Here is a 16,446-nt window from a genome sequence, read left to right on the forward strand (position 1 = left end):
ACAGAATTGGCCAGATGTGGTGGCTCACGCTGTAATCTTAGCACTTTGGGAGGCTGAGGTGGGTGGATTGTCTGAGCTCAGGAGTTTGAGACCAGCCTGGGGAACAGGGGTGAAACCTCATCTTTACTAAAATACAAAAAATTAGCTGGGCATTGTGGTACACGGAGTAGCTCCCAGCTACTCCGGAGGCTGAGGCGGGAGAATCGCTTGAACCAGAAGGTGGAGGTTGAGTGAGCCGAGATCACGCCACTGTACTCCTGCCTGGGTAACAGAGCAAGACTCTCTAAAAAAAAAAAAAAAAAAACAATTAAATGCTACATTTGGCACAATGGGAAAGAATTTCCTTTACTAGGCTTGTAGGAAGCCTTGCTTTTAGAAAAACCCAAATGAGATCATAAAACTAAAGTACTGGGACAAACAGTGGGAAACAGGGCAATGGGTTCTTTTCAACCAAGTATTAAAGTATTGGAGATGTTGCCGGGTGCGGTGGCTCGTGTCTGTAATCCTAGTGCTTTGGGAGGCTGAGGCAGGCGGATCATGAGGTCAGGAGTTCAAGACCAGCCTGACCAACATGGCGAAGCTCCATCTCTACTAAAATACAAAAATTAGCCGGGCATGGTCGGATGCACCTTTAATCCCAGCTACTCAGGAGGCTGAGGCAGGAGAATTGCTTGAACTGGGGAGGCGGAGGTTGCAGTGAGCCGAGATCATGCCACTGCACTCCAGCCTGGGTGACAAAGTGAGACTCCGTCTCAAAAAAAAAAAGTATTGGAGGTGTCCTGTTGTCCTTGTTACTATGAAAGGATGCCATGGGTTGTATGGGCAAATGAGTTGGTTTTGTTTGAGGCAAAGTGGAACATAAGATTAAAGGCTCAGTCAGTGAGCCTAGCACTAAAAGATCTTACTTTGGCTGTTCTGGTTGTGACTTGGGACTTCTTTTTACCATGGTCTGCTGTAAACACAGAAAAACCCAGCACCCAACAGTTCATGCTGGAGTCTTGAGCATTGAGGGAGAATCACTGGACTCCAGAGAGAAAGTTTGTTTTTTGAGTTGGTCTCGCTCTGTCACCCAGGCTGGAGTGGATTGGTATGAACATAGGTCACTGCAGCCTCGACCTCCTGGGCTCAAGTGATCCTCCCATCTCAGCCTCCCAAGTAGCTTGAGACCACAGGGGTGCACCACTGTGCTTGGCTAATTTTTAAAATTTTTGTAGAGTTAAGGTCTCACCATGTTGTCCAGGCTGGTCTCAAACTCCTGGGCTCAGGAAATTCTCCTGCCTTAACCTCCCAATGTGCTGGGATTCCAAGTGTGAGCCCCTGTGCTCCACCAAGAGAAAAACTCTTTAATTGCTAGGAAGTTGGGATAAATTTTGCTCTGATCAAGCCACCTTCTGTGTCATAGAACCAAAGGAAGACTGCCTGCTATGGCAAGACGGCCTCATTTTAGTCCTGCCTCATACTATCATAGATAATCGTTTTCCTTTCTCTAGCAGGTTTGTGTTACTGGGAGTACTGGGAGCATTATCCTGTGTTGTGCTGGTGTTATACCAAACAGTGTTAACTTTAAAGAATTCAGGCAGAGGCCGGGTGCGGTGGCTCACGCCTGTAATCCCAGCACTTTGGGAGGCCGAGGCGGAAGGATCACGAGGTCAGGAGTTCGAGACCAGCCTGGCCAGCATGGTGAGACCTCATCTCTACTGAAAATACAAAAAATTAGCCGGACATGGTGGCGTGCGCCTGTAGTCCCAGCTACTCGGGAGGCCGAGGCAGGAGAATCGCTTGACCAGGATGCGGAGGTTGCAGTGAGCCGAGATCATACCACTGCATTCCAGCCTGGGCGACAGAGTGAGACTCCATCTCAAAAAACAAAAGCAAAAACAAAAAAAGAATTCAGGCAGAAAGGTTAGAGAATTTAAATAGCAATTGAATATTTTTTCACAAATGCTGGTAGTATACTATAGTAACCTTAATAAAAATTAATGTGTATTATATCAATTCAGTGATAAAGCAGACCTTTGTAAACTGTCTAGCTTGTGGTGACTGATTGAGGGTATCATGAAGCTCCCAACCCTTGACATATTCCTTCATCCTCCTCTGACCTAAAGGGTACTTCTTTGGAAAAGTAGAGAAGTTTTATGTTAGCGTACACTAGAGATGGTAACTATCCCTTGTGGGTCAATTCAGGCCTGCTGCCTGTGTTTGTATGGCCTGTGAGCTAAGAAAGGTTTTTACACATTTAAATGGTTGGAAAAAATATTTAAAGAATGCTATTTTTGGACACAAAAAAATTATATGAAATTCAAATTTCAACGTCTGTAACTTTTTATTGGGACACAGCCACCGCCATTCCTTTAGCTTTTGTATGCAACAGCTGCAGAATTGACTATTTGAGACAGATTGTATGGTCCCCCAAACTGGAACTGTTTCCATTCTGGCCTTCTACAGAAAGTATTTGGACCCTGGCCTAGATAAATCCTGGCCGGTGGTTATGTTATGTGAAATGTGCACACTGCAAAATATAGGGCTGTATGATTAAAATTTTTGATTTCAGCTACTGTTCATCATAGTCGATTTAAAGGGCAATTTAATTTACAGCAAATTCAGTTTCTCGGAGATTTGTGTTGGGGCTTTGGCAGCAAAAAAAATCCTAGGAGTAATCTTGAGAGTTCCATGCCCCCTAGTGGATTGCTATAGGGTTTACTTTTAAATTTTCAAAATACTGAATTGGCCAAGGATTTCCTTGATGCATATTATCCCAGGGGTCAGAGGCCGAAGGTCGCCTAGACCTGGGCAGATGCTAACAGGTACTGTCTCGGCCTGGGCAAATCTAGCCACGTCAGCGCTCATTTCTATTCCCTTTTCCACAGTCCAGCAAACAAGCGACTAGACTTGAAGGAACCCACCATCCTCTCCTCGGATTCCCTATGACGCCGCACGCCTCTTACTCTCCCCCGGGCTCATCCGGGGTAATGGGGCAGAGGCTCTGTCCCACAGGTTGGACAAACCAACGAGGGCGGGGAAAGGAGAATCAGAATAGGCAGCCAATCAGAGCTCGGCACAAGCCCAGCCAATCGGGTCGGGTCAGTTGGGGCTTAGCCAATCGGGCTCGATGAGGAAGACCTGAGTGAGAGCTTGCGCCTCTCGCTTCCAGCTGTGGGTGGCGCTAGGCCGGTTCAGCCGGACCGGGTAGGGGTTGTCGCTCGCTTGCTTGCGGTTTCTCGGAGAAGCCCCCTAGTGTCTGGCCTACAGGCCATGGGAAGGCAGTGGGGGTCTGCCATGAGGGCGGCCGAGCAGGCGGGCTGCGTGGTGAGCGCCTCCCGGGCCGGACGGCCCGAGGCGGGCCCATGGAGCTGCAGCGGGGTAATCCTGAGCCGTAGCCCGGGCCTGGTGCTTTGCCACGGGGGCATCTTCGTCCCCTTCCTGCGAGCTGGCAGCGAAGTCCTGACCGCGGCCGGCGCCGCCTTCCTGCCTGGCGACAGTTGCAGCGACGACCTGCGCCTGCACGTGCAGTGGGCCCCAACGGCCGCGGGTCCCGGGGGCGGCGCGGAGCGGGGCCGCCCAGTGCTGTGCACGCCCCAGTGCGCGGGCCTCGAGCCCGGCCCATCTGCTCCGTCCCGCGGGCGTCCCCTGCAGCCCCGGCTTCCCGCAGAGCTGCTGTTGCTGCTGAGCTGCCCGGCCTTCTGGGCCCACTTCGCGCGCCTCTTCGGGGACGAGGCGGCGGAACAGTGGCGCTTCTCGAGCGCGGCGCCGGATGACGAAGTGTCGGAGGAGGAGGAGGCCGATCAACTGAGAGCGCTGGGCTGGTTCGCGCTACTGGGCGTGCGGCTAGGCCAGGAGGAGGTGGAGGAGGAGCGCGGGCCGGCCGTGACTGTGTCGCCTCTCGGGGCCGTGCCCAAGGGCGCGCCATTGCTGGTCTGCGGCTCCCCTTTCGGCGCCTTCTGCCCTGACATCTTTCTCAACACGCTGAGCTGCGGGGTGCTCAGCAACGTGGCCGGCCCGCTGCTGCTTACCGACGCACGCTGCCTGCCTGGCACCGAGGGCGGCGGCGTGTTCACCGCGCGGCCCGCGGGGGCGCTGGTGGCGCTGGTGGCGGCGCCGCTCTGCTGGAAGGCCGGCGAATGGGTGGGCTTCACGCTGCTCTGCGCCGCCGCCCCACTTTTCCGCGCCGCCCGCGACGCGCTCTGCCGCCTGCGCCCCAGCGCCGCTGCCCTGGCCGCTCTCCTGCCGCCAGAGGTGGGCGTCCCGTGGGGTCTGCCCCTCCGAGACTCCGGGCCCCTGTGGGCAGCCGCGGCCGTGTTGGTGGAGTGCGGCACCGTATGGGGCTCCGGAGTGGCTGTGGCACCCCGCCTTGTAGTGACCTGCCGGCACGTGTCCCCTCGGGAAGCAGCCAGGGTCCTGGTGCGCTCCACCACCCCCAAGTAAGCCCACAGGGCTGACCCCACTCCATCCCTTTCCAGGTCTCAGGTCTGGGTCCAGGCCTAATACTTTTGAGTATTGTGCAGGCTTTTCTTGTGTCATGCGGATGCTTTGGGCGTGTAGTGGGTAGAGACCTGAGACCCTCCCCTCATCCTTTATACCCAGAACCCCCGCGGGGAGAATCAGGAGCAAGGTGTCAAGCTCCAAGCAGCTCTGGATTTGGGTACTGTGGGACACCCTGAATCCGGAACTGGCCATCTTTGAGCTCCCCTCAAAGTCTGAGTTTCTTCTGGGCAGCTTCGCTGTCTGAAAACCCTGCACACCATACCCCACTGTTCTCTGGCCCTTTGAACAGATATTCTCTAACTCTGCTGCTTCTCCTCTGAAACTGATAAGGTCCCAGAGGCCCAGGATGGTGCCCTTCTGGGGTAATGAGATGGGTTTATTAATTTTAGCCATCTTTTAGAGCTTAGCCAGAGCTTCCCTTCTGAATGAAAATGACAGAACGTGGGTTTCTACCTAATCAGAATGTAGGGGGATGGCCCAGGCAGCTGTACGTGGTTCAACCCAGCCTTGTAGCCCAGGCTTTTCCAAATCTCTTTCCTGAGTCCCCAAGCTTAGCCAGGTGTGGGTAACACAGCCCAGTTTTGCCACAGGTGTCCCCACTGGTGGCCTATTGGACAGCCATGACTTTATTGGGAAGACTGATGATGAAGGTTTCCCTATGGTGTATGGGAACCTACCAGATTCCTCCCACTCCCCCCACATGCCCCTTGCTCCTAAGGAGACTGCTAGGTCTGTTGGAAGCTACCCCTACAGAGTGTGTAGTAGGACACCCCTGTCTGATCCTAGGCAAGTCACTTAATTTATCTAAGCTGCCTCCCTGGGAGTTGATGCAAAATGTCATGGAATGGAGCCTTCCACGCAGTGTAAATAGGGACCCAGAGGAGTAAAACCATGTCTTATCTGCCCCACCAACTGATGGGATTGTTGGGGGTATCAACGAGGCAGTGAAGGAAAGTGTTGTGTTTGCCTTGGCTCCTCCCACTTTCTGTTTGGTGTTGGGACTGTTACTGAGGGTCTCTGGGCCTCTGTTATACCACCTAAAATGGAGATAATGCCAGTGCCTAGTTTATAGGGTCGTGAGGACTAAATGATGTCCACAAAGCATTAACACCAAACGTGGCCCACAATACTCACTAAGTGTCAGTGTTGATTATTCAGGTACAGGAAGCTTTATAGAAGTAGCACAGGTTGTCAACCACCTTTGGAGATACCACAGAATGCTTACATGACTTGCCCAGAGTTGCCTGGCTGATCGATTTCAGGGCTGATACCCAGATCTTCTGACTCCAAGTCCATGACTTTTACCGTCACTCTCAGCTCCTTGATTTCTCCCAAGAACTGAGGAGTTAGAAAGCTAGCCTGTTGTTTGTTTCGCTTGCTCCTAGGAGTGTGGCCATCTGGGGCCGTGTGGTATTTGCCACTCAGGAGTCATGTCCCTATGACATAGCAGTGGTGAGCCTGGAGGAGGACCTGGATGATGTCCCCATCCCTGTGCCCGCTGAGCACTTCCACGAAGGTAAAGGACCAAGGGTGCAGCCTGAAGGTGGGCCCCTCTGGGCTAGGGTGGGCCTCAGGAAAGAGAATCAGTGTTGGGCATTCTCATGAAGTCAGGGTGGCATTGGTCAAGGTCCTTGGAGGCCTCCCTTCTTGTGCTGGTAGGGAATGTGGAATACCCTGTGAAGGATAAAACACGCCCTTTCCCTGAGTGCCTGCAGCAGTGTAGTGTGAGGATGCGGGGCTTTGGGGTTCCTTAACAGTTACTTCAGGCTGGTCAGAGAGGCACGTGACACTTTCAAGGCTCCAGGGGCATGATTTGGGTAAAAGGCTTTGTGATGCTGCCACATAAGTACCGATGTTGCACTCCATGGAGGCAGTGATACGGTGATGAAGGGTGCAGGGGCTCTGGATGAGCATCTTTCCTCTGCCACTTACTAGTCCCATGTCCTTGGACAGGCTTCTTAACTCTCCTCTGCCTCATTTTCCACGTCTTTGGAATGGGGCTAATGTATCCTACTTCTGGGTGTTGTGAGGGCTGGGTGTGATGTTGCCTGTAAAGCACTATTTCCATGCCTTGCACTTGGAAAAGGAAGGTCATAGCTGCCTTATAGCCATTGTCACCTTTTCTTTTCACCAAGAGACTTCTTAGGAGTCCCAGGAGGAGATGGATGTGAATTCTATAAACATTTATTCAGCGTGTAGCTAGGTGTTAGGAACTCCTAAAAGTCACTGCCCTGCCTGTCCAGGGAACGAGGACTGGGGAACAGCCTGTTGCTCAGAAGTGGTCATGCAGATACAGTGCTAGGAGCTCAATGCGGTTCCCAGCCTCTTCCAGCCAGGGGACCTGGGGAAGGCTCTCTGGAGACAGGAGTATCTGAGCAGAAACTTGAAGGCTGGAGAGGTTTGGGGCGTTTGGAGAGGGTAGGGATGGGGGTTAGGGAGTGTGAGTCCTGCTGTAACACAGGTGTCCCCAGCTTCACCCTCCTTCCCTCCCTGGCAGGCGAGGCTGTGAGTGTGGTGGGCTTTGGCGTCTTTGGCCAGGCTTGTGGGCCCTCGGTGACCTCAGGCATCCTTTCGGCTGTGGTGCAGGTGGATGGCATGCCCGTGATGCTGCAGACCACATGTGCTGTGCACAGCGGCTCCAGTGGGGGACCCCTCTTCTCCAACCACTCAGGAAACCTCCTTGGTAACCAGCTCTTTGTCCCCCTCCTGCCCTTCCTTTTGCTAGAACCTCAGTCCCACCCCATGAGTGCTTGTAGCCAGCCCCAATGCACCCTCTCTCTGGGAAAATGGTGGGCATTATGAGTGAGCTAGCCAAGGTTTGCAGGCTCTTCTCCTGATGGTGGAGAGGGAGGGATGCTGAGCTGGGAGGAAACAGATCTGGGCCCTGGTCCCTTCTCTGCCACTAATCTAATCTGGTTTGATCTGCGAAATTCAGGAGTTGGATTAGTCAAAGCATCACAGACTCAAAAGCCAACAGAGGCTGGAAAGGTAAAGCAAATGAATGAGAGAAGACAACAGGGAGGGGAGGGGAGGGGTCTAAACTGAAGCACACTCGACTCAGCCACAGCCGACTGTGGCCGTGAAGGAGGATGGGCCTAACGTTGGCTGGTATTCTAATATTTTCACAAGACATGCAAAGCTTTTTTAAAAAAATACATGTGGCCGTTACATCGATCAATTGTTTTTTTTTCTTTTTTTGAGACGGAGTCTCGCTCTGTCGCCCAGGCTGGAGTGCAGTGGCTGGATCTCAGCTCACTGCAAGCTCCGCCTCCCGGGTTTATGCCATTCTCCTGCCTCAGCCTCCCGAGTAGCTGGGACTACAGGCGCCGGCCACCTCGCCCGGCTAGTTTTTTGTATTTTTAGTAGAGACAGGGTTTCACCGTGTTAGCCAGGCTGGTCTCCATCTCCTGAACTCGTGATCCGCCCATCTCAGCCTCCCAAAGTGCTGGGATTACAGGCTTGAGCCACCGCGCCCAGTCCGATCAATTTTTAAAGTTTGGTAACATTCAGGTTTTTGAAAAGCAGTCTGTTTAGCTATCCAAAAGAAAAAAGAAAAAGACATGAGTTCATCTAGAAACCTCCAACTCCAGTCCAGTCTAACTCTCCTTGTTTGTTTATTCTTTCTCCTGTAGTGAAAAACCTTGCTCCTGCTGTCTACAATATGTTTACTTATCTGTTCCACCCTAGTATATTAGTAAAATTGTTATTTGCATAGCTTTAGTATAAATTTCCTCTAAATATGTAGTACTTACAAAGAGGAAATATTAGATCCGTAAGTAATATTTAGAGCCATAAGTCTAGGCCGGGTGTGGTAGCTCTTGCCAGTAATCCCAACACTTCTGTAGGCTGATGCAAGAGGATCACTTGAAGTGGGAGTTCAAGACCAGCCTGGGCAACATAGTGAGGCCCTGCCTCTTATTAAAAAAAATTTTTTTTAGTTAAAACAAAAGAAAGGAAAATACTAAGTCTACCATGGAGAGGCCTGGCAGATACCACCTCAGCCAAGTGATCAAGGTGAACATCACAAGTACTCCATACAGACATCAGACAGCTGAGACACTGAGAAGGACACATGGCTTTATGGTATTCTTCCCAACAATGTGTACCCTTAAACGATTAAAAGTAATGGCAAAACAAAAGTAATGACAAAAACTACATTCACTTTTGCACCAATCCAGTAGTCATGAGAAAACATTAGGTAGACCTCAACTGAGGGTCATTCTCTAAAATCACTGACCTGAGCCAGACATGGTGGTATGTGCCTATAGTCCTGGCTATGCAGGAGTCTGAAGTGGGAAGATCACTTGAGCCCAGGAGTTCAAGGCTGCAGTGAACTATGGTCACCATTTCACTCTAGCCCGTGTGACAGAGCGAGACCCCATCTCAAAAAAATAAATTGTATGTTTATTTAAAAAGAAAAAAAAGCCAGGTATGGTGACTTGCACTTGTAATTCTAGCACTTTTGGAGGCCAGGGCGGGAGGATTGCTTGAGTCTGGGAGTTTGAGACCAAGCTGGACAACCACAGTGAGGCCCCATCTCTACAAAATATTTTAGGGAGGCTGAGGCGGGAGGATCACTTGAGCCCAGGAGGTCAAGGTTGCAGTGAGCTATAATCCCACCACTGCACTCTAGCATGGGCGACAGAGTGAGACCTTGCCTCTAAAACAACAAAAACAAGAACAAAAAAACCTGTGAATAAATAAAATAACCTGCTCTCTTAAAAATGTCAAGGCCATGAAAGATAAGGAAAGACTGAGGAACTGACCCAGATTGGAAGAGATTTGGGAGATGTGACAACTAAATGCAATATGGAGTCCTAGATTGGATGCTGGAACTGAAAAAGGACATTAGTGGAAAAACTAGTGCAACTCATGCCAATGAGTTCCATAGTTCACTTAATAACAGGATTGTACCAAGGTATATGTTTTGGTTTTGGTAAATATTTTTTGGTGACATTAGATCTGAACATAAGCTGGTCAAAGGGTATATAGAATTCTGCAGTATTTAGGCAAGGCTTCTTTATGTCTGAAATTAACTTTAAAAAACTACACACACATCGATGCACCGAACAGGCCAAACAAAACATGTCTGTGGGTCTGATTCATTCATTCATTCATTCATTCATTCATTCATTCATCCATCCATCCATCCATCCATCCATCCATCCATCCATCCATCCATCCAACAAGCCTTTGTTGAGAGCCTACTTGGCATAAGGCACTGTTCCAGGTACTGGGGAGACTGCATGAATAAAACATCAAAGTCCTGCCCTCATGGAGCTGACACTAGGTGGAGAGAAAGATAACAAGTGAAATAAGTGAACTATCTAGTGTGTTAGATATTGAGAGTGTGAAGGAGAACGTAAAGCCAGGAACGGGTGTGGGCAGCAGGTATTCATGTCTAGAAGCTCAGCATCTGTCACCATGGGGGGTGGTTTCCAGTCCTACCCGGCCCTGGGCTCCAGGGTGGAGATGGTCCTCCTCCCTTCTCCAGCCTTTCTGCCTCCTGGCTCACATCCCCTTTTGCTCTCTGACTCCTCAACAGGCATAATCACCAGCAACACCCGGGACAATAACACGGGGGCCACCTACCCCCACCTGAACTTCAGCATTCCCATCACGGTGCTCCAGCCGGCCCTGCAGCAGTACAGCCAGACCCAAGACCTGGGTGGCCTCCGGGAGCTGGACCGCGCTGCTGAGCCGGTCCGGGTGGTGTGGCGGCTGCAGCGGCCCCTGGCAGAGGCCCCGCGGAGCAAGCTCTGAGGCTGTGTTACCTCCTCTGGAAAGAAGAGTGACCTTTTTCTGCTGTAGGAAGTGATGTTGAGGTGATGGTGGCCTCAGGATTCAGGGCCCAGCTCCTGAAGGGGCCTGGGCTGCTTCTCATCTTCACCCACTGCAGTCTGGGCTTTGGGCTCTGGGGCCAACTTCTCTTCAGCCCCATGGGAAGAGCCCGTTTTGGGGTGCTTTCTTGAAACCCCAGTTCTCTGTCCCCTAGCACTAGACTCAGCTGTATTGTTTTTCCTTCTGGGGAGCCCACTTCAACTGCACAGAGGTTCTGGGCCTGACAGGTAGATGCCAGCTGGAAGGCAGGCCTGTGCCTGGTTTTGCGTCTGTTCCCCTGAGGGCCACCATCATCCTGGAGCTTCACTGGGGCCTTGGCTCCTGTCTGCCTGTCAGTCAGGTCAGGGCTGACAGAGGACTCGGCTTCCTTAGCATATCTCAGCAGAAACCTTGCTCTCAAGAACAGAGACAGAAGGGACAGAAACAGGAGTGCCTCCTGTTGTGCCAGGCCCGTGGGCAGTGCAGGCAGATCCCTGAAGGTCAGTACTCCTGGGTCTTCATATGCCAACAGGGGCACTCTGACACTGTGCCTTCATTTTCCAGCCCACAGCCTGGGTCTCGGGGACCTTGAGGAGTAGAACATATCTGGTTGGGGCTTGGGAATAAACATGATCTATTGAAAAACCTCTATTTATATATCAAATTATTTCTTTTTTCCAGGAGTTGAATTGGGAATAGGCAAGTACCAGGCAAAGAAACACACCCTTTCCTTTTTTTTTTTTTTAGAGCTGTAGTCTTGCTGTCTCACCCAGGCTGGAGTGCAGTGTTGCAGTCATAGCTCACTGCAGTCTCGAACTCCTGGGCTCCAGGAGACCTCCTGCCTCAGCCTCCTGAATAGCTGGGACTACAGTCATGTACCACCACGTCTGGCTAATTTTTTTATTTTTGTAGAAATGGGGTATTGCTTTGTTGCTCACAGTGGTTTCAGCCTTCTGGTTTCAAGCAATCCTCCTGCCTCAGCTTCCCCAAGTGCTGGGCTTACAGGTGTGAGCCACTGTGCCCTTTCTGTGCTGTTTTCTCAGCAGGATTTGAGCTCACGGGATACTGTTCTGCCAGACTGGCCCTCATAGCTGGTCATGTGCCAGTCAGAGCTGGGTGGGGCTTGCAGGTCCTGGAAGGTGGTGGTCTTGACCTGGCAGCAGGTGCTTAAAAAATGCGTAGGGTGGGTGGCAGTTGGGGAGTTCAAGGGTTAATGAGGCCAGGGCAACCCTCAGGAGCTGAGGCGAACTCAGAGTCAGGACTGTGCCATGTGCACAGGGCCCTTCATGTGTGGGCCCTCGAGTGATCTCCACTGGCAGGCTGAAAGCCCTGTGAGGGGCGGCTGTGGGCAGAGGCCACGCAGGAAGAGTGCCTAGGAGTCATTTGTTTCTAACACCTGTGTGCTAAGTGTCAATGCTGGATGTGGTGTTATGATGTATATTGGTTTTCATCCAGCATTCCTGACTCGTGACTCCCATAGTCCTCGTTCCAGTCTTTGTTGGAATATTGGGTATGTTAGGGCTCTGGGGGCAGGCCTCTGACCTCTGGGTATCTTTTCACTAATGTTTGCCCACCTTTTTGATGGTGGGTCCTAAAGACCTTCCCATGAGAGAGTCTCAATCCTGGGGGAAGGAATGCTGATGTCATGAAGCTTCCATAAAAACCCGAGAGGACAGGGTTCAGAGAGCTTCCGGATAGCTGAACACCTGGCGCTTCCTGGAGTGTGGTGTGCCCAGGGAGGGCATGGAGGCTCCGCACCCCTTCCCCTTCCCTCATTCCTTGCCCTATGTGCATCTCTTCATCTGTATCCTTTGCGATATCCTTTATAATAAACCGGTAAACATAAGTAAGTGTGTGTCTCTAAGTTCTGTGATCCACTCTAGCAAATTAATTGAACCCAAAGAGGAGGTCGTGGGAACCTCAACTTGAAGCCAGTTGGTCAGAAGTTCTGGAGGCCTAGACTTGTGCCTGGTGTGGTTGAGGGGGGCGGTCTTGGAAACTAAACCCTTAGCCTGTGGGGTCTGACAATGTCTCTGGGTAGATAGTGTTGGAACTGAATTAGAGGACACCCAGCTGATGTTCACTGCTTGTTGGTGGGGAAACGCCACACACATTTGGTCACTGAAGTCTTCTGTGTTGATGATTGTGATGGCATGAGAGTAGAGGGAAAACACGATTTGAGGAGAGTTTTTCCTAAAACATGGGGCAATCACAGAACACTCCTGGGATGGTTGTTCTTCCCTTTATAGATTAGGAATGGGTCCAGAGGTCATGGCTAGTTTAAGAGAAGTTCTACAGTAAGTTAATGGTAGCAGAGTCCTAGATCTGAGGGCTGACTTTGCTGTGAGGGGTTGGGGGGGGGTTTATTCTCACACATGTGGGTACTGATATGGTTTGGGTGTGTCCCCACCCAAATCTTATCTTGAATTGTAACTCACACAATTCTCACATGTCATGGGAGGATCCTGGTGGGAGGTAATTGAATCGTGGGGCTAGGTCTTTGCTGTTCTTGTGACCGTGAATAAGTCTCACAGATCTGATGGTTTTAAAAGCGGGATTTTCCCTGCACAAGCCCTCGCTCTCTTTGCTTGCTGCCAGCCATGTAAGATGTGACTTGCTCCTCCTCACCTTATGCCATGATTGGGAGGCCTCCCTAGCCATGTGGAACTGTGAGTCTATTAAATCACTTTTTCATCTCAGTCTCAGGTATGTCTTTATCAGCAGCATTAAAATGGACTAATACAGGTATCAAGGCACCCACAGGCTACTTGGGGAGACTGATGTGTCAGCCCATTAGTGCAATAAGCAGGGAAGCTCTTTCCAGGGAAGAATATGTCTGGGGACCCAGAAGGGGTGGGTCAGGTAAGGCTTCATCAAGGTGATTCAGTTTCTGAACTGAAACTCAGTTCAGAAACTCAACTCATGAAAAGTTGAAACTCAGTTCATGAAACTTAACTCATGAAACGTTGAAACTCAGTTCATGAAACTCAACTCATGAAAAGAGAGTTCAGAGTTTACCAAGTGGACTGGAAACAGTGTTCCAGGCTGAGAGCGGCAGGAGCTGGGACAAGGAAGTGTGGCACAGCTTCCTTGTGGAGAGAAAATTGGAAAAGTGCAAGACAGGCCCAGGGACCAGTTACAATGGCTTGGAGAGAGAAGACAGCTGAGGCAGGACTGGTGGGTGTGGTGAGGTAAGTGACAACACAGGAGGTAGAACTGACGAGCTCCCTAATTTGAGACCAGGTGCTGTGTCTCACGTATGTAATCCCAGCACTTTGGGATGCTTGAACCCAGGAGTTTGAGACCAGCCTAGGCAGCATAGCGAGACCCTGTTTCTTAAAAAAAAAAAAAAAATTAGCCAAGTATGGTGGTGCACACCTGTGGTCCCTGCTACTTGGGAGGCTGAGGCAGGAGGATGGCTTGAGCATGGGAGTTCGAGGCTGCAGGAGGATGGCTTGAGTATGGGAGTTCGAGGCTGCAGTGAGCTATGATCATGCCACTGCACTCCAGCCTGGGTGACAGAGGGAGACCCTGTCTCTCTAAAAGGAAAACAAAGATCTAATTTGGGACCATGAGTGGCACTCACTTGCCACGTCCTGTTAGCCTGGTCCCTGGATGCCTATGGGGAGGGAGACGGCCTCATTAACCAGTCCACTGGCCTGGAACTGATGCCCTAGCAAGAAATGCACTTCTGTTGTATTTGAGCCATTACATTTGAAGTCTATTGGTCATAGCAGCAGAACTTGCCTTCACTAATATAGCCTCTCCCTAGCTGGGAGCACCATACCAAACCATGTGTTGGGGGAGAGAAGAAATGAGGATATTCCTCTCTTCTTTGAAGCTTACAAATTTAGCTGGAACTACGTATGGAAAAGGAGAACATTTACCTGGCTCTTCAGATCTAAGATTGCCTGTTCTTCAAGTGGGCACACTGCCTCTGTTTCTCTGGGCTCCTGAGGTAACCCAGTACCTTGGAGCTCCTCCAGCCCTGGGAGCCAGCAGAAAAGCCACCTGTTGTCTGTAAGGAAGTGCCCTCAGGCCTGGCTGAGCTCATTACAGCAGTCAGCCAGCAACTCTTCCTCCTCTTAGATTCTGTCATGTTAGACAATCTGCCTGCTGTCCCCACTAACCATCAAAGTTCCGTGGAATGAACTTGTCACTTTTTCAGCATCCTAACCACCACACTTTCCTGCTACCTCTGGCACTTGGAAATTCAGAGACAAAAGCCCTTTTTTAGGCAGCGAGCCCTGATTTTCAGTTCCAAAGCTATGGGCACTGCTGGGTGGGACCAGAGGAGTGGTGTGCAGTGAGCTGCCTGGAGGGGTTGCATGAGACCAAGTCCCCTCTCTTGGATGGAGGTGTCTTCTGGTTGCCAAGAAAGTATTGAGTGATCATCAGAAAAATTCCTTGGTTTTCATGGTTTGTTGCTTTGTAGCAGGTCTTAAGGAAAAAAAGATTTTCATGGTTTGGGACAGGTCCTTAGAGATGGGCCACACCAGCGCTGACATGCCTGAGCCCAGTGGTGGGCCACCTAACACCTCTCTCTCCTTCCTTCCAGCTTTATCTTTGTCCTGCTCTTTCTGGAGTTCTTTCCTTACATCCTGCCAGCTGGCATTCCCTTTATCCTTGCATGCCTAGCTTCCACACAAAGCGTTCCATGACCTTCCCAAGCCTCAGGGCTGATTCCCTGCACTGGGCAGGCTGTAGCCTCTCTGTTCACCTCTCTGTGTCACATGTTACTGGGTACATGCCCAGTAAATTCCCCACAACTGAGATTCTGCTTTGCCTGAGCAGTGCCCTCTGGCTCCTTAGGGATGATGCCCGCTGAGGGGTTTCCTGGCTTTAAGGTCATGGTTCAGGCTGGGCACAGTGGCTTACACCTGTAATCCCAGCACTTTGGGAGGCTGAGGCGGGCAGATCACTTAAGGCCAGGAGTTTGAGACCAGCCTGGCCAACATGGTGAAACCCCATTTCTACTATAGCCGGGCGTGGTGGCAGGTGCCTGTAATTCCAGCTGCTTGGGAGGCTGAGGCATGAGAATCGCTTGAGCCTGGAAGGTGGAGGCTGTAGTGAGCCAAGAGCATGCCACTGCACTCCAGCCTGAGTGACAGAGCCAGATTCTTCTCCCCACCCCCAAAAAAGGGGTCATGGTTCAGACCTCCATTGTAGGCCCACCCCCTTGCTTTACTAGCTGAGGGACCTTGTCTAAATTCTTTAGCCTATGGAAGCCTAAATTTCCTTATCTGCAAAATGGAGATTAATAAAACTTACCTTGTAGGACCTTTGTGGAAAAAAAACAAAAAACAAAAAACAAAAAACAAAAACTTGAGAAGGCATTCAAAGCACTTAGTTCGTGATCAGTAAATATGAGCTTATTGTTTTTCTAAGACAATGAGTAGGATTTTTCATCAGAAATAAATCATTCTGGTTGCCTTGGGCAAACTAATCTGCAATATAAAATATCTATAATAAATGGCTGCTGTGTATTCATTGCTACTATTCATGTGCCAGGCACCATGCTAAAACACTTTATAAAAATGATTTCATCGAGACTTTTCCACAACTTTTTTTTTTTTTTTTTTTTTTTGAGCTGGAGTTTCGCTCTTGTTGCCCAGGCTGGAGTGCAATGGCATGACCTCCTCTCACTGCAACCTCTGCCTCCCGAGTTCAAGTGATTCTCCTGCCTCAGCTTCCTGAGTAGCTGGGACTACAGGCATGTGCCACCATGCCAGGCTAATTTTTTGTAGAGACAGTGTTTTACCATGTTGGCCAGACTGGTCTTGAACTCCTGACCTCAGGTGATCCACCCAACTCGGCCTCCCAAAGTGCTGGGATTACAGACAGGAGCCACCGTGCCTGGCCCTTATCCACAACTCTTAAGGTAGGTGCTAATATTTGCATTAAGTAGATGCAGATGGCTTATCTTTTGCTGAGTTAGCTTGATCTGATTTGAACTGGCAATACACTGCCTTCCAGGTCATTGTCCTGCCTGGGGGTCTTTGCACATCCAGACCACACTTCCTTCCTTTTTACCTAAATCTAACTCTTTCTCATCCCTGAAGAGAGGTATTTGCACCCTTCCTTTGCCCCATCTTTCTTTTTCTATTTTTTCATTTCATTTCATTTATTTTATTATTATTGTTA

At 50.4% G+C, this 16,446-nt stretch overlaps 1 protein-coding gene across 3 annotated transcripts; it reads left to right on the forward strand.

Moving 5' to 3' along the window:
• The first annotated feature begins 3,149 nt into the window (after positions 1-3,149).
• On the forward strand, positions 3,150-12,148 carry TYSND1 (trypsin like peroxisomal matrix peptidase 1). 3 transcript variants are annotated; one of them, XM_045361069.3, is made up of 4 exons: positions 3,150-4,418; positions 5,868-5,998; positions 6,980-7,165; positions 10,028-12,148. In XM_045361069.3, exons 1-4 carry the CDS (start codon positions 3,253-3,255, stop codon positions 10,243-10,245), a joined length of 1,701 nt encoding a protein of 566 aa, XP_045217004.1. In that variant the 5' UTR covers positions 3,150-3,252; the 3' UTR covers positions 10,246-12,148. The 3 variants fall into 3 exon arrangements, with proteins under 3 accessions (XP_045217004.1, XP_045217007.1, XP_045217006.1); XM_045361072.3 differs by having other exon boundaries at positions 7,069-7,165; XM_045361071.3 differs by lacking the exon at positions 6,980-7,165.
• The last annotated feature ends 4,298 nt before the right edge of the window (positions 12,149-16,446 follow it).

Source organism: Macaca fascicularis, chromosome 9 (assembly GCF_037993035.2).
Source record: "Macaca fascicularis isolate 582-1 chromosome 9, T2T-MFA8v1.1".
Classification (NCBI taxonomy): Eukaryota; Metazoa; Chordata; class Mammalia; order Primates; family Cercopithecidae; genus Macaca; species Macaca fascicularis.

What these genes read in the sequence shown, in the direction of transcription:
- TYSND1 (XM_045361069.3), top strand. Translation starts at nt 3,253, where the DNA reads ATGGGAAGGCAGTGGGGGTCTGCCATGAGGGCGGCCGAGCAGGCGGGC. An exon ending in GTGCGCTCCACCACCCCCAA is followed by an intron (nt 4,419 to 5,867) that starts GTAAGCCCACAG and finishes GCTTGCTCCTAG; the next exon opens with GAGTGTGGCCATCTGGGGCC. An exon ending in CGCTGAGCACTTCCACGAAG is followed by an intron (nt 5,999 to 6,979) that starts GTAAAGGACCAA and finishes CCTCCCTGGCAG; the next exon opens with GCGAGGCTGTGAGTGTGGTG.